At 40.5% G+C, this 26,698-nt stretch overlaps 1 protein-coding gene across 5 annotated transcripts in view; it reads right to left on the reverse strand.

Annotated features, from left to right (window-relative positions):
- Window positions 1-781: 781 nt before the first annotated feature.
- The window catches only part of utrn (utrophin), a 176,371-nt gene continuing 150,454 nt past the window's right edge, over window positions 782-26,698 (reverse strand). For 3 of the 5 annotated variants that reach the window (XM_058613758.1, XM_058613760.1, XM_058613762.1), the window contains 10 exons: window positions 23,904-24,040; window positions 19,581-19,619; window positions 19,040-19,105; window positions 16,670-16,735; window positions 9,667-9,828; window positions 8,363-8,600; window positions 5,256-5,331; window positions 5,004-5,087; window positions 3,502-3,527; window positions 782-2,195 (listed from right to left, as the gene is read on the reverse strand). In XM_058613758.1, the coding sequence (XP_058469741.1) occupies window positions 2,187-2,195; window positions 3,502-3,527; window positions 5,004-5,087; window positions 5,256-5,331; window positions 8,363-8,600; window positions 9,667-9,828; window positions 16,670-16,735; window positions 19,040-19,105; window positions 19,581-19,619; window positions 23,904-24,040 (903 nt within the window). In that variant the 3' untranslated portion in view covers window positions 782-2,186. The remainder of the gene's footprint in view (window positions 2,196-3,501; window positions 3,528-5,003; window positions 5,088-5,255; window positions 5,332-8,362; window positions 8,601-9,666; window positions 9,829-16,669; window positions 16,736-19,039; window positions 19,106-19,580; window positions 19,620-23,903; window positions 24,041-26,698) is intronic. The other 2 variants (XM_058613759.1, XM_058613761.1) reach the window with 2 other exon arrangements.

The following is a 26,698-nucleotide window of genomic DNA, read 5'->3' on the forward strand; positions in this document are numbered from 1 at the left end:
CTGCAGGTGAGTAAGGCTACTCTTTCAAGAGTGGAGGTATTTCTTTGGTGGAATTTATCTGAAGTGTGGAAGTAAAAAGTGAAGAGGTGAATTATGCCTTCTCGTTCAAGTGAGGTGGATTTAAGTTTCTGGCTTTGATTTACATCTAAGGCTGGGCATAATTCTATAGACTTTGAATTAGCCTATAGAGCATGATTTAAATATAACAAAGATTCAATATATATCCATTTTGACTACAGTATAAGATATGAAATCACTTTAAATGTTGTTGAAAAAAAAACCCAAAACAACCTCAAACACAAACACAAAAATAAACTAGTCATGCTCTCATACAACGCTCACTCTCTCACTTTTGCGTTCCCAGGATTTTCTAGTTATTACATATTTTAGCATATTTACTTTCTATTTGTTGAGTTATTTGTGTGATGTTCTGTATAATTGTTTGGTTTGTGTTACCTGCCTCAGGACTGGACTACGGATGTTATTTAGCAATTTCAACATGTTTACATTGATGCTTTCAACTGATTTGTTGTCCTAATTCATTCATCCTAATAATAATAATTGTGATGTCTCTGTTTAACAAATGTTTGACATAAATGTCATCAAATGACATTTGTCATGTCTTGCCCTATCCATACTTACAGCTCAACACGCTCATCAGAAACATGTAATAATGACAGTGTAATATTTAAATAATAATGGTTCAGTCATGTTTCCTTCCTGAAACACTAATCATTCAGATTCTGACATTTGGAAAAATGACAGCTGAGGGGGAAAAGTGTACTTGTTATAAAAATTTTATTTAGAATAAAACAACATCGCCATATTACATGTAGTGTGGTCAATCTATTTTACATACCTCAGGAGAAGCGACACAGTTCTGCCATGGAACAGTTCACCATGATTGTAATCGTTACATCTATCACCAACATCATCATCAGTCTACAGCCAGAGGAGGTTATAGTAGTGTTGTTCAGTATCACAAGTTTTACAGGATAGCATAGAGCACAACAACACAACGCAGTGAGGGACCAGTGCTAGAAGGCCAGTGGAAAAACCAACAACAGATAAAGTAAAACTCGCCTTAGCGAGCGGCTAACTTCAGCAGGCCACAGACCCATTATGATACGGTAATGACTTCTTCTTTGAAACTTGGTATCTCCTCGCTGCAGTGTACACAAATACAGTAAGCTCAAGCTTAGAATTCTAAACCAGGTTGTTTAAATGTTCTGTAAATGATCACAACGGTTTTAAACAAGTTTACGAACCACAAAAACAAAACTGTGTCTATGAGTCTGAGGTAGCAAGGCAATCATGGCTTTCCTCTGATTTCTGAACATATATCTTTTTCCTTAAAAAAAACTATTCTACATAATGATGGCGGGCCTCGTACGAACCCAGATTCAGAACGACTTTAGATTTAAATCTATATTTTTCAAAACTTATCTCTTTATACACAGTCCCACTTTAATATGTGAGCTTTTATCTCGTCTTTCCACGTGTGGAATGGACAATCTGTATAGGCACATGGGGGTAAACTTTACATTAACAAATCGCGGTCGACACAAACTCTGTCGGCATTTTGATGATTTAAAGGGGAACTTGATATCAAGCATGCTACAAGATCAACCTTTAAAACCAAAACAGACCCTTGTGACAGTCTCTTCAGCCACTAAATGTGGTGACTCAGGAATTGTGTGTGCTCCCAAACATGGAATTAAAATGTGTGGCTGACAATAGCGACTGGGGACTAGAGGGTTTAAAGCAGAGGAATGACACACAAAAAAGTGTAACAGTTTGATTCCCAGTGAAGACAGAACTTAAACTCAAATTCCAAACCACCCTCTGAAAAACAAAAAAAAAAGAAGCCTATTTCACTATACAAAGCCCCGTGACATAAACTCTGCATCTCTAAACAAATCGCTGACAAATGATGAACCAAGTGCAGGAACAATCTACAGTTCAATGTACAGTTTGCATAGTACAAGACAAGGTGGTAAAAGTAGTTAAGTTGTCCAGTCCTGCGCGTCTTTGGGATGAGTCGGTGGTTTGTTTGTTTGTTTGTTTGTTTGTTTGTTTGTCAGGGAAAGATCCTGTCTCCTCCAGCTCTCACTCACACACACACACACAAAGTCACACACTCATACTCATGTGCACACAAAAACACACTCCGTCCTGCTTGGTCCTCACATCACCTGCAAAGCAGAGAACACAAACATGAGCAAATGTTTACACATTTTAAAAGGGCCAGTGTGTACATGATTTGCTGGAATTAGTGACATCTACTGGTCAAACTGCAGAAGGCAAAAGGGCTCCGGGGAACTACGGCAGCCTGTGCGTACCAGAGAGCACGTTAACACTCTTTCACAACTCTCTTTGCCGTTCTCTCATTCTTCGTTGTTGATATATGCATCGGGTTCACCTGGTCAAAGTCGTTTATCATTATTTGCACAATGAGCTCCCGCTTCAAAATGCAAGACACGTTTGTTCAGGCTACTGTAAAACATGGCGGTATAGTAAGCCCCTTACCTTAAGTATATATAAAAGGCTTGTTCTAAAGGCCTTTGCACACCAGACGTGTTGTGTCGAAATTGTGACCGTTATTTTTTCCCAAGCTTCCTCTTCCGACGAATTTAACGCTAACCGATCAGAACGAGTTGTTGTCGATGGCATTTAGTCCAAACATTTAACACGGCGGCGGATCGCTTGATTGTGTTTGTTTCCCAAAACCCCCTTTTCTTTTTAACAAACATGAAAAACACTATCAAACAATGACACTTGACTGGTGTGCAAACCAGTTAAAACTAGTATGCATTTGTACAAACATACCAATAGGTATAGGTAGTATATTCAATTCCTGTCAATATATTCTGCTAACTGTTACACACTGGACTTTTAAATAGTATATCACAAAGATTACATCTAGGGGTGAATTTGCATTTTGCAACCAGACTAATTACCCCTGCATCGTCCTCCCCTTCCTCCTCAATCTTAAAGCGCGGTGGTGCCAGTGCGTGTGTGTGTGTATGGGTTCAATTAGATCCACCAGAAAGTTTCTGTACACAAAGTGCACAAAGGTGAACCCGCCTCGTTTGTTTTCCAGACATCACTGTGTGGAAATGTCTGAAGTTCAAACAAAGTAATTGGGTTTGAAAGCTGCTTAATGGACGGCAGTCCCTCAAGTCTGATATGCTCCATTAGGAACTTGGTGTGAAGGAAAAGAGGAGGAGGAGGAGGTGAGTGCGGACGATGCAGAGGATACAAAATATAGCCGTCCTCTCGAAAATCGAATTAAACACTTAAATCCATTCACCCATGCCTTAACTCTCTGTCTGACTTAATCCAAGTTTAGAGGTGTAAAACACTGTAAGCAATACGTTGAAGTGCAACAGCCATACAAGAGGAGAGCGACGAGGAAAAGATGTGCGGCAGCAAAAACTAATTGATTCATCTGAAAAAGTTTAATTGATTTGTGAAAAGTGTAAAAGGGCTCGGTCTTACCTGTGGTCTCGAGGAGAGGCTCGAGGCTGTGGGAAGACAAGATAAAGAGACGATGGAATACTTTAACACTTGAACTCCCTGCTTCATCTCTGTTTTTATAAGCCTTCACTAAATTATCTGCCTCCGAGTCTCTCCCACATATTCATGCACACACTCGGCTCTGTGCTGTTCAGTGCTGGTGCCTCGGAGCTGTGCAATAACCTGATGCTAATAACACTTGCTGGAGTGGCTGCCAGATTAGAATGGATTTTTAACTAAAGCCCCCAAAGGAGTTTCAACTTTGAATGGATTTAATTGAATTCATTTTTCCTTCCCTATTTGACAAACTTCACCAAGGGCTGGATATTTCATCAAATTTCGCTATAAAGAATAATAAAGGTTTACCATCATATCAAATTCTACATTGAAATAATAACAATAAAAAAAAAATGTTGGGCTTGATTCAATTAAGACACAAAGCAGAGGAGCCTGCACACCTGATATACCAGCCTACACTGGAAACTGAGGACAAGACTTGATTACAGATGAGAGTACACGTGTTTAAGATTATTTATATTCAGCATGCACGTGCGTACACCCAAACACACACACACGGTGTGAGGTGTACAAACAAAGAGGGGAAAAAAGAAAAATGCAGAGCAGGACAGAGTGAGATTGTGAAAGAAGAAGAAGACAGAGGGTCTGACAAAAGCAGTGAGAGACGATCAAAAGATGGATGACGATTCTAGTGGACGTGTAGTAAATTATGTTGATTGCATCGAGAAAATGCCACCGTTTCTCCCCTCTCTGAATCTTTTTCTTTTATTGCCGCCACTCCAACGTCACTCAGTCTTCGCTGAGTCACATGTGTAAAAAGTAGTAATATCCATTGTTTTTACTAGTTACAACCAAGTCATTTTAAACTGTTCCAGGTATTTTATGTTACGTTATACTGTTTTTGTTGGGCTGTGCATAAACTGTCATAATTCCCAAATTCAGTCGAGTTTGCCAGTTCCCTCAAACTAACAAATTTCAAGTTAATATCATTTTAATATTATGCCAAATCAAGGCAGCAAACTTGAAAGCTTGAAACAGCCACAATTTATTGAGCTGACAAGTGATTTTCTAATTCCTACTTTTTATTTGTGGGAAATTTGCTGCTTCTCTTTGACGTTTATGCCAGTAAACTGAAAATCTTTGCGTTTCCACTGATTGGTTTCAGGTAAATGTGGTGAACATAAAAGCTGACAACAAAAAAAAACCGATGTTGTTGTTTTACTGACTGAAGATCGTTCTAATGTTGAGGGAAAGCACACACTTGGCACACATGAATTTTCCCTGTGAGAGGTGATTTATCGACCGTTAAACGGAGTGGCGTGCACAATTTTTCTGCTGACAAGCGACCTTGTGGCAAAACACAAATCTGCCCTCAGAGGCTGGGAAGACACGGTGGGAGAGAGAGAGAGAGAGAGAGAGAGAGAGAGAGAGAGAGACAGAGAGGAGGCGCATGGAGAGAAACTTACGACTGCATGCAGGGAAGGAGTTGTTAATCTGCTCCATTACATCTGCCAGGTCAGAGCTGCTGTTGTGGGAGTCCAACAGCTCATCTGAACACACACACAGGCTGAATTTCAGTTACCGCAGACACATTTTGACATGACACCATAATGAGCAACAAGTGAAACGTGCCTTAAATCCCAAGCACACACATTTATACATCGTGAGTGTTTGTGTTTGAGGATGCAAGGCATTTTGAGTTTCTGCGAGTTTCTCACCTGAGTTGTCTGTGACTGGCCCTCGGTCTTGTACCGCAGGTGACGACACTCCATTTACCCTTGAGTCCACCTCCGGCTGAGAGAGAGAGAGAGAGAGAGAGAGCGAGAGAGAGAGAGAGAGAGAGAGAGAGAGAGAGAGAGGGACACAGGGAAGAAACCAAAAAACAGAAAATTCAATCATTATAACATTGTTATTCCGCCCGGTGTCTGCATGACAATTTCAAAATTAGCTGTGCTTCGTAGTGCGGAAGGGAGTCGAGAGGATGACGCAACGAGGCTGTCGTGTGTACAAAAAACATTTCTCATTAACATTCATGTAACATGCAGCAGCAAGAACCACATTTTTTTTGTACACTGTGTGTGTTTGAGTGAGGGCGACTGCAAACAGCCAACTCTGAAGATTAAAATTCAAACCATTGGATCCTGCAGTATAAGAATATTCCTAAATCCATAACAAAAACCCTCTGTGCACTGAGACAGAAAATAAACTGTATATCTATCTTGCTCTCTGACACCCAGGTGTCCGCACTAAATCCTGCATCCCAGTCTGTAATTTGAAAATCCGTCTCACCTAAGGTCGATGTGTCTGACACTAATGCAGCGGCCACAGGTGCTAAAGCAGCAGAGAGTGAAAACAGGCGACCCACAGTAATCTGAAAAAGCATTTGTTGATTATGAGGGTGTTCTTCACGGGGGCTTTGACAGATTGGTTGAAAGCCTGTGATGTGATGTTTCTGGTCTGTTACTCACTCAAACTGGCTTGATAAACAAAGTTGACAAATAAGTAGTTAGGCAAAAACGTTCTTAAATTGTGTTTTCGAGTTGAAAAACACAAATTATTCAGTCACAAATAATTGTGACTTTGTCACAATAAGGACCAGAAACTAAAAAAAAAAACTTAATAAAACACAATTTTAAACTATTGATTAAATAAAGATGAGGGATTTTGTATCTGAAATACAGCAGACAGCTGATCACCATGGTCTGTTGCTCTGATGCACAATAGCAAACACTTCACATTTCCACTGACATTTACAGCAGACCCCCACACTCCCTTTAGCTTTTCAGCTGCAAAAAAGAAAAAAAATCTTATATTCTTCCTCTTCTCCGTCGTCTCCTGGTGCCTCTGGTGCTAGTAAAGGCTAACATGTTGGAAATGTCTCCAGAGCACGGAGACAGTGTCTTGAGGCTTGTCCTCGAAATAGTCTAAGGTCAGGGCTGTGGTAAACGCCCTCAGGAGTGTAAAAGTAATGACAGGAAGACATGTTGCCATATCGTCGGGACTCTGAGGATTCAAATGTCAGACAAGTGAAGTTCTTACTTAAGAGTGGAAATGTTTGGGGTATCGACACTTTCAAGTGCTTTTCACATTGGAATCAAATGAAATGAGATTTTTCTACATCAATAATTATATGAAAGCAATCAAATTTTCCCTCAAACAGCTACAACGATAAAATTAAAAGCTTAAAGGCGAAAGGTGAGACTGCAGACTGTGACAAACGCAGGACGCCTCAGCTACGGTGGCCTTCGCATACTGGAAAGGATGTTGTTCCTTTTTGTTTGTGTAAAAAAAACTCCTGCTCCAAAATGAAAAACCCACACTTGTTTATCTGTTTGGGTCTCTCTGAAAGATGCCTGTGTCCATGGAGCAAGGCCTTAGCTAACATGGAACACATAAAAGGCTCATTTTCAGGTGAACAAAAAACTAATTATTTTCATTTTAAAGCATTTAGACACTTATATAAACATACTTATGGATAGTGTATTCAATTTCTACCAAATCTCACACACTGGACCTTTACATGTAAATACATCAGCAATAATATTCTATATTCTATTCCTCATCAACCACTCATCCGACTGACTTCAAACTCCACCAGTGTCAGGACTGTTCTATGGACGTCATTCCCCTGCTATCTTTCTCTCTCATTTCCCGTTCATCTTATTGCAGCTATCAAATAAAGAAATAAAAATGCCACAAAAAAATAATAGTAATAAAAAGTTTCGCTTTATCCATTAAAAATCTGCCGAGTCACTTTCAGCCGCCCTCCTCAGGCCAGCGTTATTGGGAGTTATTGCTGTGCTTTCAGCTCCACATCTACCAGAGAGCCAATACCTGCTCGCGTGTTTGCTCACTCTGATTTGTCAGGATCGCCTCTTTCCTTTGGCTCAAGGGTTGTGCATTTCTCACTCGCACAAACAGTCCAACCTTAGAGAGCGATTAAGGCTTGCGCATAAACAAATCTGAGCGTTACTGATGGAGGGAGACGAGACGGATGCTGCACTCGTAGAGGAACGGCAATGATTTGATTAGGTTCTAATGTGTTGATGAGTGGATTTTATCATTCAAAATCCACTCATCACTCCACTCAATATGAGAACTGATGAGTTAGTAATAATAACCGGGTCTATGCGGGAGTTAATAAGTACATATTTATGTCAGTGCACATTTGAAAGACAGAATTAATCATTTTAAGTTATGGGAAGCATTCTGTAACGGTGTTTCATTTTAAAATTAGTTTTTATATACATTTATATTATATGAGTTGCACTGAAACAGCCCTGCCAGCTGTTGTGTCTGTGTGTGTGTTTGTCTATGAACTATGTGATTACAGCCCTGCTGCTTCACAACAGTACGACCACTGAACAACAAAAAAATAATGCAACTCATGCCGTAGACAAACTTTAAATCACCGCGGTCTATTTGCAATGCAAACAGCTGCAACAATTGTAGCCTCATCTCAGAAAAAAGACATTAAGTTCAGGTATAAATCTGAAAGTAAACAGAACTCAATTACAAGGGGAAAACTTGCGGGTACTGCTGTGTACATGTAAGCCGGTCTCAGTGTTTCGCTCTCTGTATTGATTAACAGTTTGGGGGAGATTGCTGCTAGAGCTCATTTTAACTGTCTCTTGTTACTTTGAGGCTTTACTGATGAAGTCCTCCATTAAAGGTGACAAGATAGATAACTGACCACGTTCCAGAAATGTTGTTGGTTTTTTTTCTTGATGTATGAGTTTATGAATATCTATGAAAAGCTCCTCTCAGAGACATGCTGTCTTCTCCTGGGATAAAAGTGTGCAGCGTAATGTTTACTGTATGTCACCTGGTGCAGTAGCTGTCGGAGGCGGTGGAGCTGAGACTCCAGCTGTTTGTTGTGTTCCTCCAGGATGTGCATCCGAGACTCCAGGCGGCCCTTGTGTTGTCGCAGTAGCTTGGCCTCGGCGAGAAGTTCGGCCTCGTCGGGATGAGTGGAGGGCCCCTCCGACTCCCAGCAGCTTCCGGCAGGGGCCCCGCGCTGACCGTGCTGTTCCTTCAGCTGCTCGTACTCTTTCTGTAGGGTCCTGGGGGATAAGAATGAGGAAATACAACACAAATCTAAGTATGTACAATATATACATGTATATATGAGTGTGAAAAATAATAATAAAAACACGTGGTTTGATGTGGTTGTTGGCATTTTATCACTCGGCTACCACTGCTAGGGGTTTTATATTTTCACCAGTTTGTTTGTCAGCTGGATTAAGGAAGTGCTGACCCACTTTTCCCTCAAACTTGGTGGATGATGGCGCGTGGGCGAGGGAGGAACTCTCTTAGATTGATTGTACTGTTTGAGTGAAAGCGGAAGATTCAGGATTTGACTCATCACTTTTCTTAACTTTGAGAGGTATGAGGTATTTCTCCATCGAACAATGAATGGACTGTGACGTGCAAATAGAAAATAACAGATATATGGATGGTGTTCACAGCTATGTGATATCTGGATCTGGTAAAGGATGGTGGTGAAAAAAAAGTTTTTTCTTAACTAAACTCAACAGTGTGGTGCCACACACATATGTGTCTCCTTTCTCAGTGAAATCCTATTTGAAATGGATAGACAAACATAAAGGACCCCCAGCCAAACGTCTCGCCTCTCTCCCTCCTCATCTCCTCTCTCAGTCCGGGACCATAAGCTGCAGTGCTTTGCTTAAGTTGGCATTTATGAGCCTGGCAGTAAAGCTCTCTCCCTCACTCTCCTTCTCCCCATCCTGCTCTCCTGGAGAGGCCGTGTATGTAGATAATCAGTGTTAAATCGCCTCGGGCAAGCCACTGGCAGAGCACAACAATAGGCCGTACATCGACTCTGTTTCTAAGCCACTGCTATTTCCTAATCAAACCAGGGAAGCACTTGGCATGTGAGGCAGCAGACAGGGGGTACAGGAAGTGTGTGTGTGTATCTTTATGTATTGTGCACTGGAGTGTGAAAATAAGCACATGTACGCAAATGACATCAGGGAGATGAAAGTAAACAGTAACTGTAACTGAGCAAAAAAAGAAAATTCTTCCGACATTCTAGAGGCTTTACTAACCTCTCTCCACACTGACTTATCTTTTGACACACACACACACTGTACAATAAAGATGGCTCACCTCTGCTCCTCCTCCAGACGTGCAATGATCCGTTCCAGCTCACCCTGCTCCTCCCTCTCCACAGCCTGCAGGATCTGGGCAGGACTCTGGGGCTGACTGCAGGGGGAGCTCTCCCCTCCCAGCGTCTGACAGTATTGCAGGATCAGAGTGTGCTCGTCATCCCTGTGGAAAGAAATGGAAAAGGTTTTGTGATGATGATGATTTAAGGACCCAAACATCTTGTCTCAGTTACATCACATCAGTTCACCCTTTGTTCAGTGAGGGAGGAGTGATAACTTTTTTCTTTTTTTCCTCAGTAGAGTTGTCGTGATACTAGAGTTTCAAACTTGATACCACTACATATTCAATAACTCTACTGGGATCACAAAAAAGGCAGATTTGTATGTATTTGTTTTCAATAATGATGAGAACAAAACAATCTGCCAACATCATTTTACTGTTATTGTTTAATTTCTGTGCTTCTGGTGACTTAACCCTTCACCAAACTATATTTAGTAACTTCCGCATGCATCTGAAACCACGTTACCGTGCATTACCGCTGTGCGTTACCATGCTTTACCGCGCGTTAACAAATATCAAATATAGTAGACAAATATCTACTGTTGTGTATGTGTCTGTCCATATCTTTAAGGCAAAGCCATCACTTTCACTCTTAAACAGCCTGAGCCTTGAAGTCTAAAACTTGACTTTCACACATGAACAAAAAGAGATGGCAGACTTATTTAAAAAAACTTGGACTTGAGTTAAACTGTGAACGGTTAGTGACAGTCACTCCACGTGTGACTTTCTACTCAATAATAACTTTATGTGGTAATTACCTACATGAATATAGCCAATTCAAATGTCTTAATATCCTTCATTTATGTAGCATTAAAACAACATTTTGTATTAGCATAAGGCCAAATGTTTTGTTATGAATATTATGTCTGCTATTACTTCCCATAATACATAATAAATTGACTGAAAGGGAAATTTTAAGGTCATAAAAACGAAATAAAAATGCTTACTAGTTATTAGATCTGGGAAAATGGCAAGAAACAGACAGACCATAAACGTATAATGTTTTTTTTTTTAAATTATACAGCGATACATCAGAAGCGAGTGCACCCAAAACGTGAATTAAAATTCATGACGGCACAGAAAAAAAAGTGCTCGTATCAAACAAAATAAGCAAAACCGACATGCAAATTGAGAAGCAGCACTAACTCATGTTTTTGAGCGGAAATCCTTTGATTCACTTTATGGGTTAAGTAAACGCTGCAGTCAGTGTAATGCACAGTGATGCTGCAATAAACTCACTTCACACGTTCACCGTTATCAGAGCGAGACCACAACTGAGTGCATAACCCTTGTTTGTAATGAGCAAGTTAATCAAAGACGTTCCAGAGGACAGGCTGACAAACTGAGGTGTCTATGGTTTTCGTACAAGACACCCTTGAATTGCACCATGGGAGACAATCAAACGAGCGCACAGAAGATATTCAGAATGACATTATCGCCACACCGCACAACATCAGACTTACAGATAGAAAGTAATAATACCAGTTTGGTAACCGAGGACTGAGGTGAGTGGATAGCTAATGAAATGTACAGAGCATGAGGCTTTCACTGGCTCAAATAAGGAGGACAATATGCTTCACAAGCAGCCTTCCATGTACATTGAAAAGAATAAGTTTTTCCTTTAATCAGATCCGGCCTAAGCTCCATCTGTGATCTGAAGCCAAAGAAATAGATTAGTGTAAACCCTACATTCAACCCGTCTGTGGTTTAGTTTTGCTAAAATTAGTTTCTATGTTCTGAACCTTTCTGTGCTCTTTATTAAAAAGAAGGAAAAAAACATCACAGCCAATTAATCTCTCAGCTCCATGCCTTCTCTGTGTTTCTTGTTTCATGTCAAGACAGACAGAGGCATCAGCAACAAAACAGGTTGACTGACAAAAAGCCGCCCACAATGTATTTATACATAAATTCTGCAAACAAACAACTAGAACAAGGAAACTCGATAATTATGTAAAACTGAAAATGTTACAATAGTGTTTTTATTTACAGTGTATATGCACAAACAAAAATGGGCAAATAAAAACTCGACGACCAGCTATTTGTCTACAGACTGAGGCAGATGTTTCTTCACAGCTGTCAATTGAAAAACTGGTACAGCCTTTGAGACAGCTCCTCCAATCATCATGCAGAAGCCCAGCTTCCGGGCCCGCCCACCTTCCCTTCAACTTTCGAGGTAGCCCAGCTTCCATGGAAGTGAAGTTTTTGCCACAATTGTCCTATCACCATCAAGAGCACAGTGAAAAAAAACCCCATTCTGTGCCATCCCATAGAGAACAGTTGAAGCTGAGGCTGCTACAGGAATACGAAAGTCACGTAAGACGATCCGTCGGTAGTGACACGTTCTAATTGCGTTCATGCGCACATTTAGTATTTACATGTAAACACAACACAGTACAGTTTTGACGACATTTAAGAGGAAGCTGAGCCTCCCTTGCCGTCTTAGAGCAATCGCCACTGACACAGATAAAAGCAGTGTGACGGGATAAATGCTTCTTGCCCACGCCCACTTAAGAGGTAGAGCTGTATACACGCAAACGCCCCCTCAGTCCAGTTTGATAGCATTGCTTGACAGTCCATTCTCAAATGAGGGTCACAACATCCAAATAATACAAAAAACATTATTATACGCTTTAAATTGTCACTTAAAAAACACAACTGAATATTCTAAACCCAGTTTGGTGGAGCAGATGTATGTGGTTCAATTTCTCTCAAACATGAAGCCAAGCTGGAAAGTGCTGAGTTACTGATGAGCGGCACAGAGAAAGCTGACAGGGACAGAAGGCTGAATTTTACTCAGCCACTGGCCTGAAAAGGATGATGAAGAAAGGCTGAGTCTCTGTAGAGATTGTAGTAAATAGGCGACAGTGTTGCCTGCGGGGGCCAGGGAATAAAGGTGATACAGGTCCTGTGCAGCGAGTGACCAATTAGGCAGGTCCCTGGCAAGAGTCAGCTGCAGCAGGACAGGCAGGAGAAGCCCAGAGGAGAGCAGGGAGGGGATTACTAAAATGTGGAAATCAGGGATGACAGAGAGTCACAAATCAATTGCTCCCCAATTCGGGGACAAAGAGGAAGAACGGCTTAAAGGACTGCAGTGTGGTGGCAGTGGAAGATGAAGGGGACACAGAAGGAGGAGAGCGGTGACGATTGGTGGGGCTATTAGCCGTTGTAATTATGAGTGTCTCGTCGCCGCTGAGGGAACTTTTACAGTCTTTATCAAATCCCGGCAGTGTAGACGGAGCTCAGAGAGATAACGTGAAACAAGAAAACCAAGAACATTGGAGGGAAAAAACTTTTCTCCCAAACTGAAAGACAGGCAGAGACTTTTGTTCTTCCCCTCTGGTGAAATATGAAAGCCCTCCTTTCTACCGACTTGTACATTTGGGGACTGATGGTTGTGAAGTGTATTGTTTATGATGCAGAGCTTCAAAGGCAGTATTTCACTGTTTACCTCTGTGCTTAGCGCTCAGTCTGAAGGTTGGCTGGGCCCAGAAGAAAAACATGATTGGAGGACAACTAAATCGATGAAAGGAGACGGGGGGGGTGATGAAAAGATGTTTTAAAAGATAAAAGGTGTGGGGGAAATTAAAAAGGGGAGAGGGAGTGGATTAAAGGGCCGAACTATGAAAGACAAGAAAAAGGGGGACTGCACCGGGGGAAAGACTGGACAGTGAGAGATAATCGAAAAAGAGCAGGGTAAAAAAAAAAAAAGAAAGAGAAACGCCGGGAGTCTCGGTTCTCAATTAATGTCCAGAGGCACTGATGAAAACATTGTGCTTTAGCTAAAGGTCAGTGAAGGCAGGCAACACTGACTTCCTAATTAAGGATTCTCTTACAGAAAAAAGCCAAGCTGGACAAAAATGAAAGAATCACCGAGGCCACACACACACAGAGTAATTATTGATATCACTGCACAGCCAGCAGCAAATCCACATCAGTGTTTACAGGCTTTAGTAGATCAGAAAATACAAGCCAAAAGCCAAACATGCGTGTAATTGGCCAACGCACTCATCCGTGTTACACTACGTTACCAAGATTTGCCAGGAAGACACTTTTTTCCTGACCCAATATGTGGGATTCATTTTTGTGCTTGTGTGTGTGTGTGTGTTTGTCCTCACAAACAAACAGATGGAGTGAAGTGATAGACAAAGTAAACAAAAAAAAAGACAAACCAAAGGCATTAAAAGCCACCATGGCGAAGAGTTCTCTCTTAGCCTGAAAGAGGTCTGAGAGCGCAATAGATCCATCTTTTCAGAAGAGATATGGCTGTTTTACTGTAGTGGTATCCACAAAGCACAACACCGCTAGTTTTATAGAGGCTTTCAAAGTTGTTTGTGCTTGGTATCTGGCCTTGTTGGACACATTGGTGTGTAGAGAAAAAAAAAACAGGGCTATTGGCTGACGCTGGCCTTTTTAAAGACAGCCACTTCTATTGATAGATTTAGCCTTTGCTGTCCCGTGGGGGAAATTCATTTTCACAGCCGGTACGGTCACATGAAATCACCGAACACACAAGCACGCATCATATTAACACCCTAACTCAACAATACATTTAACAAACACACATTAAAAACACTGTGTGATTTTTAAAAAGAAGCGGGAGAAGGAACTAAACATCGATGTCACTGTAGATCAATGGCATCATATGAGACCACAAACCCAAGAACATGAAGGGAATTTGGATGGAAAAAACTTAACCCACTACTTCATTACATCTAAATTAAAGATGTCCTAAACTTTAATCATTTTGGGGAAATGCACAGAACATAATTGAAGATATTTTGGAATATATGTAACACCTGCAAATACAGCAAGAACAAGCAATCCTTGCAAGACTAAACCTGAACCACCCACTATAACCATCTTAGAATGAGTTGTTTTTGGGACTAAGTGGGAGAAATGGACGCGTAAAGAAAAACAAAAAAAAACACCTGTGTGATTTCATGTAAGCAGAGACACATTTAAGTGAATGAGTGCAATTGTGATTTCAACATAGTGTACATTAGCTTACGGTGAAAATAAGCTAAGTCAGGATGAAGGAACTCTGTTAAAATAAGTACTCACAAACAAACGATGATCCACAACAAGAATAATAACAACAGTCTGTAATTGTTAACTAATTTCATAGATGTCGTTCATTTTCCTTTCCAATTAGCGGCACTGTTCAGACATAAATACCAAGGTTTATGTCATCTCTTTGAGCTCAATGTTCTCCACTGAGAGCGTGTTATATATACTATAATTCACAGAGTAATACACAAACTAATTTGGCTTTTCGTTACAGAAATATGCACATATCAAAAAATCACGTTTGTTTTTTGCTAAAATTTAAAGTATACAAAGTGCAAACAGGTACTGTATGGTGTAAATATTACAATGTCTTTTTCTGTCAAACATGAAGAAATACACTGGCCTGCGATTGATCCCTTTATCTTGTTTTTATCTGCACAGATACATTAAAAGGCTGCTGCTGTTCTGCTAAAATGTGAAATGAAACTTACAGAAATGGCGCAAAAAGCGAGACAAAGCACACTTCTGATGGGTGTTTTTTTTTTTTTCTTCCCCTGCAGCTAAACCCATTAGCCTTCATCAAACCACCCTCTTCCTCACATCATTAGTGCTCATGCACACAAGTGTGTGTATGAGTAGTGCCAGTGTTGTCTCAGAAACAGAGAAAGAAATAATGGCTTCTTCTCTTAAATTAGCCAAAGTACAAAAGGGGAAAAAAAAGAAGAGCGAGTGAGCGAAGAGGAGTGGGGATAATGTGTTTGTCCTACATTACAAATGTTTTAAGGGAAAAATAAATCCGCCTCCGCACCACACTTTCCTACGCACACCGACATTTGTTCTCATTGTATTCTTTGTCCTTCGATTGATCAGTTTAAAAGAGAGGAATGACAGAAATGCAGCTACTGAGAATGTTCAGTTCAAAAACCTCTGTTTCTGAAAAACACTATTCTAAAAAGCAAGGTTAGACGAAGGTGTAATGTGGGGGTGCACATGATGCACGCACTAAGGGTTTGACCACATTTCCATGTGCCCTTCTACCATGCACACTCCCTCACTCTGGCACAAATTAATTTCTCACACGGCTAATTTCTGAATTGAGGAAAAAAATGACCTATAATCTTGAAAATCTACAAGACAAAAACACAACGGTGTTTCTATTCGTCTCTATGGGCTCAGAGGGCGTTAGAACTTCAAGAGCTTATTTCTCTGATTAGGATCTCATTCGGGGGGAAAGGGAACTTGTGTGCTCTTCAACCTGACCGGTCTGCAGAACACATGCGTGTGTGCCTACACACAAGCACACACACACACACACACACACACTATCACAACATAGATTGATGCTCTTTATCAGGGTTTTTACCCTCTGATTTCGTCTTTTTTCTCAAGTTTGCCATGTTCTCATCTCCTGTCATCAAAGATAAGTGGTGGTTATCAGAGATCCTGAAACCAATCACTCTCACGGCCCATTGTTGGCACTCTAATCCATTATATTTCTTTCACAGTCCGCGCCTTCCTGCTGTATTCAACCGCATCCCATTGCCTTTTTCACCTCACTCAACACATCTGCTGCTCTTCACAGTTCTTTTGCTTCTTTTCAGGGATGTGGAAAGCCGTTGTATTTAAAAACTCAAATCGGTGACACTTTGCATGACAGTAGAGTAATAACATAGTACTAGTATGGAAATAATTTTGTTATAGCAATGTATTGTAATACCATCAGATTTTGAATAACAATGGTAATAAAGTGGTTATAAGGAGATCATTTTGAAGCAATATCACATGGAGGTATGTATGCAAGTTGTGCATTTAAACTTAGCTTATACTTAAGCATGTTACTATGAATGAAAATTGAAGTTATCCAGAAGTAGTTTGTAGACAGGTGTTAGTATAACGCAACTAGATAATAATATGTAAACAACAACCAGTGACTTACATGCTTCCTGTGGCTGAGCTGCTGTCTGTGGGCAGAGAACCGTTGGAACGCTCCATCTGAGCCAACCTGAGAAAAGAAGCCATCATCAGGGACTCAAACTTTTAAACACATTTAAAAGCTGTGAACATGAAGTTTTTTAGAAAAACCTAGTCAAAATTATTAAAAATTCGAAGGTTCATATTAACCACATCAGTGCCGCAGGTGCACCCTTGGTAAGTTGCCGTGGGAATAATACACAACTCCTTATATGGACATCCTGGGTTGTGTGTTTATAGGTCACATATTCTGTCTTCTCATGTGTTAAAGTTATGATTAATTGTATATCGCATATTTCCTTTTTTTTTTTATTAAACGGGAGCAGCGATAATTCACAACATAGACCGTTTTTATTTTATTTTTGTTCACAAAAACGGGCCAAGCTAGCTTTGACATATTTCCAAATGTCACCAATTAAATCCGACTTAAAAAAATATTTGAGTACTTTTTGCTCTGGTGTTCTAATGTTGTAACATAGTAATGGAAACCGGAGCCTAAATGCTGCGTTCTAAGGTATAAGTACTGATATCTGTGTTTCTTGGAAGTTGTCCAGCAGAGGTGCGACAGTGTCTGCAGGAGGATTTTTCTTGGTCACGCTAATGAAGCCGGTTCCTCTGATCAAAGCCTGTATTCATTAAACTTGTTACACAGCAGCAGGGTCATCCAGCAGATTAAAGATTTAATCCACATACCTTTCCTCTACGATAAAATTGAACTACAAAGGAATCTAGAGCGACGGTGTCCAGCGGTGATACACTGAGTTAGAATCTCCTGAGTCTCGTTTAAATACTGTATGAATTACCCCATGCAGATCTATAAGGCACACTATAATCTACAGTGTCAGCATCTAAAGCTCGGTCAGAATTGTGATTTATATGGCTCGTGTCCGTGTCAGCGCCGATAAAACAGAGCGGCGAGAATCTGTGAGCGAAGGTTAATGGTGTGTGACCAATGAAGGTTACAGGCCAGACAGAGCCGTGTGGCATCAGAGGACCATTCCTGATTAAAGCCTTGTGTGGAAGGACACATCAGGGTCTGTTTTGACACAAACAACTGTTGTCCTCCTGGGAGAAGATAAGCTTTGGACTGATTGGAGATTAACTCCAAGGGGTAAGGAGAGATTTATGGAAAGAGAGATACTGGCGGACCTTAATGTTCTAATTTGTGTCAAAATCAAACATGACAGGTTTTTGGTCTCATTAGTTTGGTGCTGATGTTGATAATGATTAACTGCAGCTCACCCGCTGTGTTGACGTACACAACAGAATCATTTGAAGAAAAGCTACGTTTAATGTGGGTGGCAACAGGGTCTTTTTTTGAGTTTACTAAGTGACTAGACTTTTATGAAGTTTTCCATGTCATTATAAAATGATTAAGTGCTTTTGAGCAGCACCAAAACCAAATGAAATTATGAGATGTACTTTCCCAAGGTTTCAAAATGGAGGTTGTCTTTTATTTTTGGAATGATTCAATTACATGTGTGATTGTTCATGGAGCAATGACTCACACGTGAAGGATTACCTCAGGGCTCACTTCATCAGTGAGTGTATTTGTTTCTCGTTTCTCCACACTATGGTTTGTGTGCGATGAAAAACAACCCCCCGTGTTGCATTAATATTGTCATGGCATTGGATTTCAGACAGACACAAACGGATTATTTTCACATGTAACAGTCCATGGCCAAGTGGAAGGGAATTGGGCTTGTAACTGGAAGGTTAGTGGTTCAATCTCAGGACCCTGTTGGGTGCTTAGCCCCTGAGCAAAGCACCTAATCCCTCATTGCTTCCCGGGCGCAGATAAGTGCTGCCAACTGGTCCTGTTGTTGTGTTTGTGTGTTCACTACTGGTGTGTAATAAGGATGGGTTAAACACAGAGGACAAATTCACCATCACTAATTGGTGTGTGTGTAAAAATGACTAATTCTATGGTCCTTTCAACACAGTATTAAAAAGCCTGTACTACAGAGGCACCTTGATATGCTTAGTTAAGTTTTACATTTGTATCTAATTTCACTTTCACAAATTAAATTCTTTATGAAATTTCTAATATAGTCTCATACTTTTGTTTTGAATTGGTAAATGAAGCTGCAGTCATAGTACAGATATTATGTTTATGTATTATTGTTGCATGTATGTGTATACATTTAAAAACATGACTTGTAAGGAGGTAAACAGCAACTGTTTCTAACAATAAAAAACATGTTTTTTTTAGTGCTTCTGAAAAACCTTGGTATGACACTTGAAGTAATGAGGCTCCTATTTTTTTATGTGCAACATTCAAAAGCTGTGTAGCACCTGACATGATGGGATGGTGGCTGGTGATTGAGATGCGTACCTGCTGGCATACTGCTCTATCCTGGAATGGGTGTCATCATGAGAGAACTGAGGTGACTGGGACAGCCTGGAAATGAAGGGTGTAATGGAGATGAATGAGATTCAGCATGCTCACACAGCCTCATTAGCACACTGATCCACAGGCACATGCACACGCAGTCGCTCGAGTGCAACCTAATGGCCCGTTACAACATCACCTAAAAAAAAACAAATCTGACGATCCTGGAAAGAGAAATGGGAGAGTGGCGGGATGATCTACGGAGCGCTTGGATGGATTTTGACAGCCGCTGTTGGCATGAGCAACTGAATGCTAGATGGGTGCTCTAGAAAGGAAAAGGAGGTGACGGTTAGGAGATAGTGTGCGACTTTTTGTCGGGTGCATGTTCAGCCAGTGGATTAGGCAGGCAGGCAACATGCAGTGCAGTCGTGGCTTGGGTTGGTGTGATGAGGTAGGAGGAGACGAGCAGTGGGAGACGAGAGTAAAAGAAGAAGGTGTTGTTTAAAAGGCATTCCAGTCTGTTTCCGGTGGCGTAGATACTCACTCGTACTGCTCCGGGCACATGCTGATGAGGGTGACAGGACTGTAAAAAAGAAACGGAGGGAAGGAGGGAAGGGGGAGTAGAGATACCACAGAAACAGTTGAGGGTCAAATCCACAAAAACCAGGAAGGTCTGTGTCACAGCTGAGCGGCAGGACTCAACACACAGGGAAGGCACGTCAATCATTTAAACAGTCAATGTACAGTATGACACCACACACACACGCAGCCTTGTGAGTTTATGTAACACCTGCTTCAAAAGAGACAGATTGGAAGGGTCAAACATTGCACAGAAACTATCCGACATCACTGCTTTCAGACTTCATTGCATAATTGTTGCTCTGCATACAGACTGATGTGGCCTCAGTTGAGTCTTTAATCTAATTTAACAAGTAACAAGGCACTGAAGCAACTGTCTTTAACAGTTTTGGACATAAATACCAACAAGTAGGAGGACAGAGACGTGTTTGCGTGTGTTTTCTCGTCTGTATTAATTGCATCTATTCCTAGAGACACGCGGCACAAAGTGTTAGTTGTAAACAGATGGGACGCTGTCAAATGCCAGAAACACAAGGAAATGTGTTGTTGTCATGGCGGGGGCTGGATAGAAACTGGTTAGAGATCAGCCGAGGTAGACACATTCTGACGACATGTGCTTTTGTTCTCATGTTAACTGCGGTGGGGAAATTCAGAGGGACACACGTGTGGCGTGGTGGTTTCTCATTGCGAAGCAGCCAGAATAGTCACGCTTCTGTGGCTGTGAGAAGAATTTAAAATGTCACAGGGGATATAAGAGAGAAAAGAGTTTGGGGGGGAAGCGGGTGAAGCAGAATAATCTGGGTCGGCAGGGCGGACCGACTTAACTACAGTGAGCCGGAGCTGCAGTGTTTTATGTGCCCCCGATGACATCTTTGCCAGAAGGAACAGTCAGTGTGTTCCTTGTTTTGTTTGTTTGTTTTGCAGGAGTGATGACAGTTTTCATCTTTGCCAGAAGTTGATGGCACATTGTGAAGTGTAGATTGTTCTCCTGTCAAGCGAATTTGTCTTACCAACGTCCAGTGACATACCTTTAACCTTCAGATGGGTGCACTCGAGAAGAAGCAGACAGTAGTAAAGAGTAAAACAGGGTGGGAACAATGACTGAAAGAAAGGTGACCACAGCAGAGAGATGGGGGGGGGGGGGGGGAGACGTGTTTGTGACGACAGCAGAGACCTTGGGAGCATTTGGGGTCTGACAAATGTGGCTGCATGTTGTGCTTGCTGAAGTATAATAACTCGGTGCAGTGCAGAGTTCTGCTCACAATTCATTTTTACAGGTATTGTGCGAAAAAAAAAAAAGGTTTGAAGAGGCTGAGCTGTTGTCAAGAGAAAAAAAAATAAAATAAATGAATTCCTCTGCTTCTCTTTGCCTTAAAGAGAAGCAGAGCACCCTGTCTGGCAAACAGGGTGATTTTTAAGTGGTAACCTCAACTAAGCAATAAACACCCTCTGCAAGATGTAAATCCTGTGCAGAGGGCCATGTTGCTTTATGAAGATGATGCACATAAACCTAGCACTTTAAATTATTTTTGAAAATAGTTTTCCACTTTAGAAAACTTAGAACTCACTCAGACATGACTGAAGAAATCGCCAAAACATGTCTGGTGTCTCTTGTCATCTCTTTATGTCTTTGACAAGTCCATGTTTCACTGTGTTTGGAGCTTGTGATAGCAGGGGGAGTGGTTTGACCCCAAAGGTGTTTAAAGTCAGTTTAGTTCATCACACTGTGGTAGTCATTCTCTCTCTCTACTCTGTCTCTCGTCCATTATCTCTGCCAACATCTGAGCAGCCGTTAAGTGAGTGAAATATAGATACATACATGTAAATAAATACGTTGTTTTGTTTTTTTAGATGCTTTTGTGTTTGCATGTGAGCATTTCCTGAACATACATATAAAATGTATGAATCATGCGATTTTAACTATATGAACAGTTTAATATGTTGAGTAGCTGGAAGCAAATACTCTAACTATGATTCCAGGGCTGTAGGATCATTATTATCATTACTGTTAACATTAATATAATAATTAGTTTTACAACATCTAATTTCTCCACCTCCTTCTTGTGGCTTTCTCTTTTTCACTGTGATACTGAAAGGGCTTAGCGTATGTTTTGATTTGGTGCTATGAAAATTAAATTGATTTGATCAATAATTGGGTGATTTTGCTGCAAGAAAATCATGCAAATATAATCTATCACTAATCTATGACTTAGTACAGAATTGTGTGTTGTGGTAAGTAATAAAGTAATATTATAATAAAGTAATATTACGAAAATGGCCACTTATTTCCAAATTTCCAAATGCACGTTTAAAGCCATTAACCGCTCCAGCGGGAGGCGTCATCTCTCTGGTTATTAAGGATGAAAATGCAGAAAACAAACACCAGTAGACTTGTTCTTTCAGTGTAATCAAATATAGCTGTGACGAATCAAAAATCTTTTCTGGCGTGAAATTAAGCAAATGTATGAGAGTGGGACGGCGAGAGTGGGTGGTGTTCTGCTCTCTCAAGGTGGAGGGAAACAGAGTGGGTGGAATTAACAGTAGTAGGAATGAAAGAGACGGCCAGTGAGTGCATTAGAAAGGGCAATTATACTGCAGACATGCTCATATCCCCTTCTGCTGCTGCAGAACAGTAAATTATAGCTTCTAAGAAGTTCCCTTTGTTAGGATGACCAATGGCGCCTGACAACACATTAAATGGGTTTGGGAGGATATTAAAAAAAAAAACATGATTCTTAATATCCAAAGTACAAAGCAAGATAAAATTACATAATCCTGATATTCAGTGACTTAAACTGGGCACAATCACATTCTTATGACAAAAACATCTTTTGAAAATAGATGTTTATCCCAATCTGGATTAATCCTCTTTCTAAGCAAGAAGCACCGTCGACCTTGTTCCAATTACAGAGGAATTCAATTCAATTTAGGTCACAATTTTCATTTGAGTGATATAAAAATGACGAGCTGTATGCTGAGCATTTTTAACACTACTCATACCGTATGTTTAAACGAGATTTTATAAATCTGCTTCTTTATATAAAGCTCTCCCTAGAGTAAACAGGCCAGTGGTAATACGTGGATAACTCACGACTCACAGGAGAAACCCAATACAATGAAATAAATGGGAAAATAAACATAAAATAGTCCTAACTCTCCATCCTCTTCTGACTTTTTTTTTTAAAAATATCTCCACGCAATTCCTCTATCTTTTAAAGACATATATCAAACAGACAGCACTGTAGGAGTCATTTTTCAGAGGCAGGGAAGTGAGAATGGAGTGAGGTGGGAGGTATGGAGGAGGACAGGCAAGGATGGGAGGGACAAAAAAAGGGAGTGCAATCCATCTCAGAGGTGACTGTGTGTGATGTCGGGGAAAATCTATGGAAAAGTGAACAGGTGAGTCACCCTGTGGGTGTGTTTGTGTGTGTGTGTGTGCACGCGTGGACTTTGAGAGCTCACTGTGCTCAAAAAGATACTTATATAGATTAAATGTCAAAAAAACACAAAAAAATAAAGTGTGACAGTCTCGGAGCACATGAGTCACAGCAATTAAAGCTCTGTCAAGCTGAAGAAAATTAATACTACATATCTTGTCAGTTGAGTAATCTTGCCTCGGAGGCTAAATGAAAGTCTGTGCTGCAAAACAAGAGCACCAAGTTCGAGGGACATGATGAGAGGGGAGGTTCTAATAAAAAATCCTATTAAGATGCATGTTGGATAGTTTAGGGGATGAGGTTTTTGGTGCTATTGTCAAAATATTTCTTGACCTCTCCAAAATCAACCCTGATGTTATAAACACAAAATCCTTGAAGCTACACATTAACTCTAATTCAAACATTCTCTGGATGTGAGTTGGCTAATACTAAGCTTACTGTGTGCGTAGAGGCCAACGTTTACTAGAGTTCAGTGTTGGACCATTGTGAACAGTGTTGTAAGGTAACAAAGTATACTTTTTTACTGTACTTAAGTACAATATTCAAATAATATTATAAAAAGTCACTTCAACTTCTATCAAAGTCATTTTCTGGTAAGATACTCAAGAATCCTTTTTCAGTACTTTATACAAGACTGACTGTGACTAAGCAACAACTGCTTTCTGTGCAGAAATCATGGATGTGATTTTAAAATTGTTATAGACACACACTATCCTTTCAATGTGACTTTGAGTGACATGTAGAAATCTGAAATGTCACCTGTAGGACATAAATCTAATAAAACTTTATCGTACATCATGTAATAGGATCACAGCTGTTCTGATTCACAAAAAAGGCTCATTGTTACTTACGTTTCCATGTTGTCGCCTTCTAAAACCGTCTGCACTGGCAGGTAACCAAGGCGAGGATGTTTGGCAAAGTACTTCTTAGACCGGAATTTATTCTTCAGCACTTTGGTGAAATCACGCATGTCTTCCCCTGATGTCGTCTGTGAACGCGGCAGAGAGAAAGTTAACTTATTGTTGTGTGCGCGCGCACACACACACACACACACAGAAGGTACATTTGTGTAGCAGAGAAAGTGTTTTGTTAATTAGGCATTTAGCTGAGGTGTTCCTCCTGCAGAAGTGGCTTCTGCCTCGCAAAACAAACAACAAACAGTCTGACCAGCGGGTGAGAAAATCCTTTTGAGGATCCAGACAACAACCGCTGAACACAAACACGCAGATTAATACACAACTCACACTGTGGACAGCTATGCTTAAGTACACAGACTGTGTATTGGGTTTGCATGATTTACTGACTACTGCAAACAATTTAAGTCGGTGGATGAGAAAACCAAAAAGCAATTACAGAAAAATTACACTGAAGCTGGGGACAAATCTATGTGTTTTTGCATACGGTACTTCCTTTTTGGTTCAACTTTGATTTTTAACATTTTTAAGTACTGTGAAAAGGTCTCAGGGGACCACCAGATTTGTTGTTTTTATGTCTGTCAATTCTGTGATCAACGAGTTTAACTCATATAACATGTGCACGTGATGCTCAAGCATGTCTTGAACAACCCTGGCATAAAACATTTTTTTCCAGACATATAGTAGGATAAACACAAATTTTAACAATAACATTAATTAAGGTTCCACTCCAGGTTGAAGAGTGTAAGGTTATGTAGGTCACACTAAATACTTGCCACTTTAAGCTGTAGAAGCAGTTTATTTTGTTTTGTTTTCAGAAAATGAGGTTATCGTAAAAAGCCTACATGTAAAACAACAAATTTAATGGTGGTTTAAGGCTTTTGCACAGTACTGTAGCTACTACACTCAAAAACTAAATCATAACTATATAAAAAATTGAGAACAGGAGAGAAAGAGACGAGTGTGGGTGTGACGGATATAATGTCAGGTGTTTTTTTTTGTAGTGATATGATGTCAGACCCCTAGGACACCTGGTTGTCTCCTGATAATGTATAGACAGCAAAAAGGCATGACTCATGAGTTTAACTAAAGCAACATCTCGTCTTGGGAAAGGTAAAAACATTGAAATTACAGCGATCAATACAGCACAACATCAACTTTGTCTTAATCAATATCACTAACAGAGTCCATTGGAACTATGAAAGTGCCATGCCAATAAAAAACTTAAACCCAATAATAAAAAAAAGCAATATTGTGGCCATAAACTAAAGCGTACGACAGGGATGAAAGAACAAATCTCATTAAAAGGCAGCACTGAGTTTCCCAAAAGCCACAATCCATCTGTAAGTCTGCAAAACCTACTCTTGTACCATTATTATTCAATATGGACTCTATATTTTCAGAAACATTAAGTGGAAATGCAATTTGGACTGAGCACTGGGAGAGAGGTAAATATGATTATAGGAAGTAGTAATTTTACAGAAAACAAAAACATTAAAAAAGAAACTTGCACTTAAAAGTTGCTGAATAAAGTGGACTTGACTCAGATGAGTTTTGAGGAACTACAGATGTTAGTCTTGGATATAATAGTAAGAGTTTGGAACTCGGCGACCAAATCTTGTTCAATACAGCTCTGTTAAGAAGCTTGACACCCTGTGATGATGATTCCCTTCATACTACAGATTGACTCACACTGTGGTCAGCCATTCTTCAAAGCAGTGGTGATGCTGACAGACGAGGAGTTCAAATATTCATTTAATTGTTCTTTTGTCTCGACAGCACTTCACCTTACTGTTCTGATCTGTAATTGTAGCACTTTTGCTACGATAATTTAAAGATTCCTACTGTCATACAGTGGGTTGTCATGTGCAGATATGTGAGATAAAAGTCAATTACATGGTTAAGGTCAAGGTGAAATTCTGAACCAGTCTCTGAAGTCATTGCGTGTTTTATTCCTTTTTTTTTTTTCTTTTTAAATAAAATTGACATCACCTGGAAAACCTGGGTGATTAACTACAGAGCCATGGTAGGGTCATGATGGGAAATATTTCCATTGAAATATTTTTGCATTCCCTCGCAACATGTTGGCGTTTCTTTGCAATACTTTTGCGTTCTATCACAATGACTTTTGTGTTTCCTCCCCGACTCTCCCTCAGACAGCCCTGCCTGGCCGTGCATGGCACGTGCTCCCTGCTCCCCATGCCTGAGTCGACCTTTTCTCCCTCACGCACTCATACTCATACACTACAAATAAACGGCTAAAATATACGGAGTCCAGGTGTTGTATTGTGAGGGAACTGTGCTCCGTTCATTGCAGCCATTTATTTGTAGCTCCATTTATTGGAAACGTGGATCTGGCACGGGGCAGGGGGTCACGGGGAGCTCCGGGGAGGGAAACTATTGTGGGGGAACGCAAAAAGTATTTTGAGAGAATGTTTGGTATAAAAGAATCTCCCACCAAGACCCTACCAGCGCTCTGTAATGATCATTCCCTACATCAAAGGTGTAATCTTGCTGCAATATTTAAGTGCGTGTTGCTGCATTAAAGCTGAAAGATAAAGTTACTGTCAAAGTTGCAGCGAGCAGCTGTTGAGCATCTTAAGAACGATCACAGCTCCCTGCAGCTGCTCCTGCAAAGGCAATATTCATCCCATTTGTAAAATTGAGAAAACAAATTAAAGCCAAAAGCAAGAAACATCACCACTCCAGTCAGTCAAAATTTGATGTTCGGC

The sequence above is a fragment of the Solea solea genome, chromosome 17 (assembly GCF_958295425.1).
Source record: "Solea solea chromosome 17, fSolSol10.1, whole genome shotgun sequence".
NCBI classification, from domain to species: Eukaryota; Metazoa; Chordata; class Actinopteri; order Pleuronectiformes; family Soleidae; genus Solea; species Solea solea.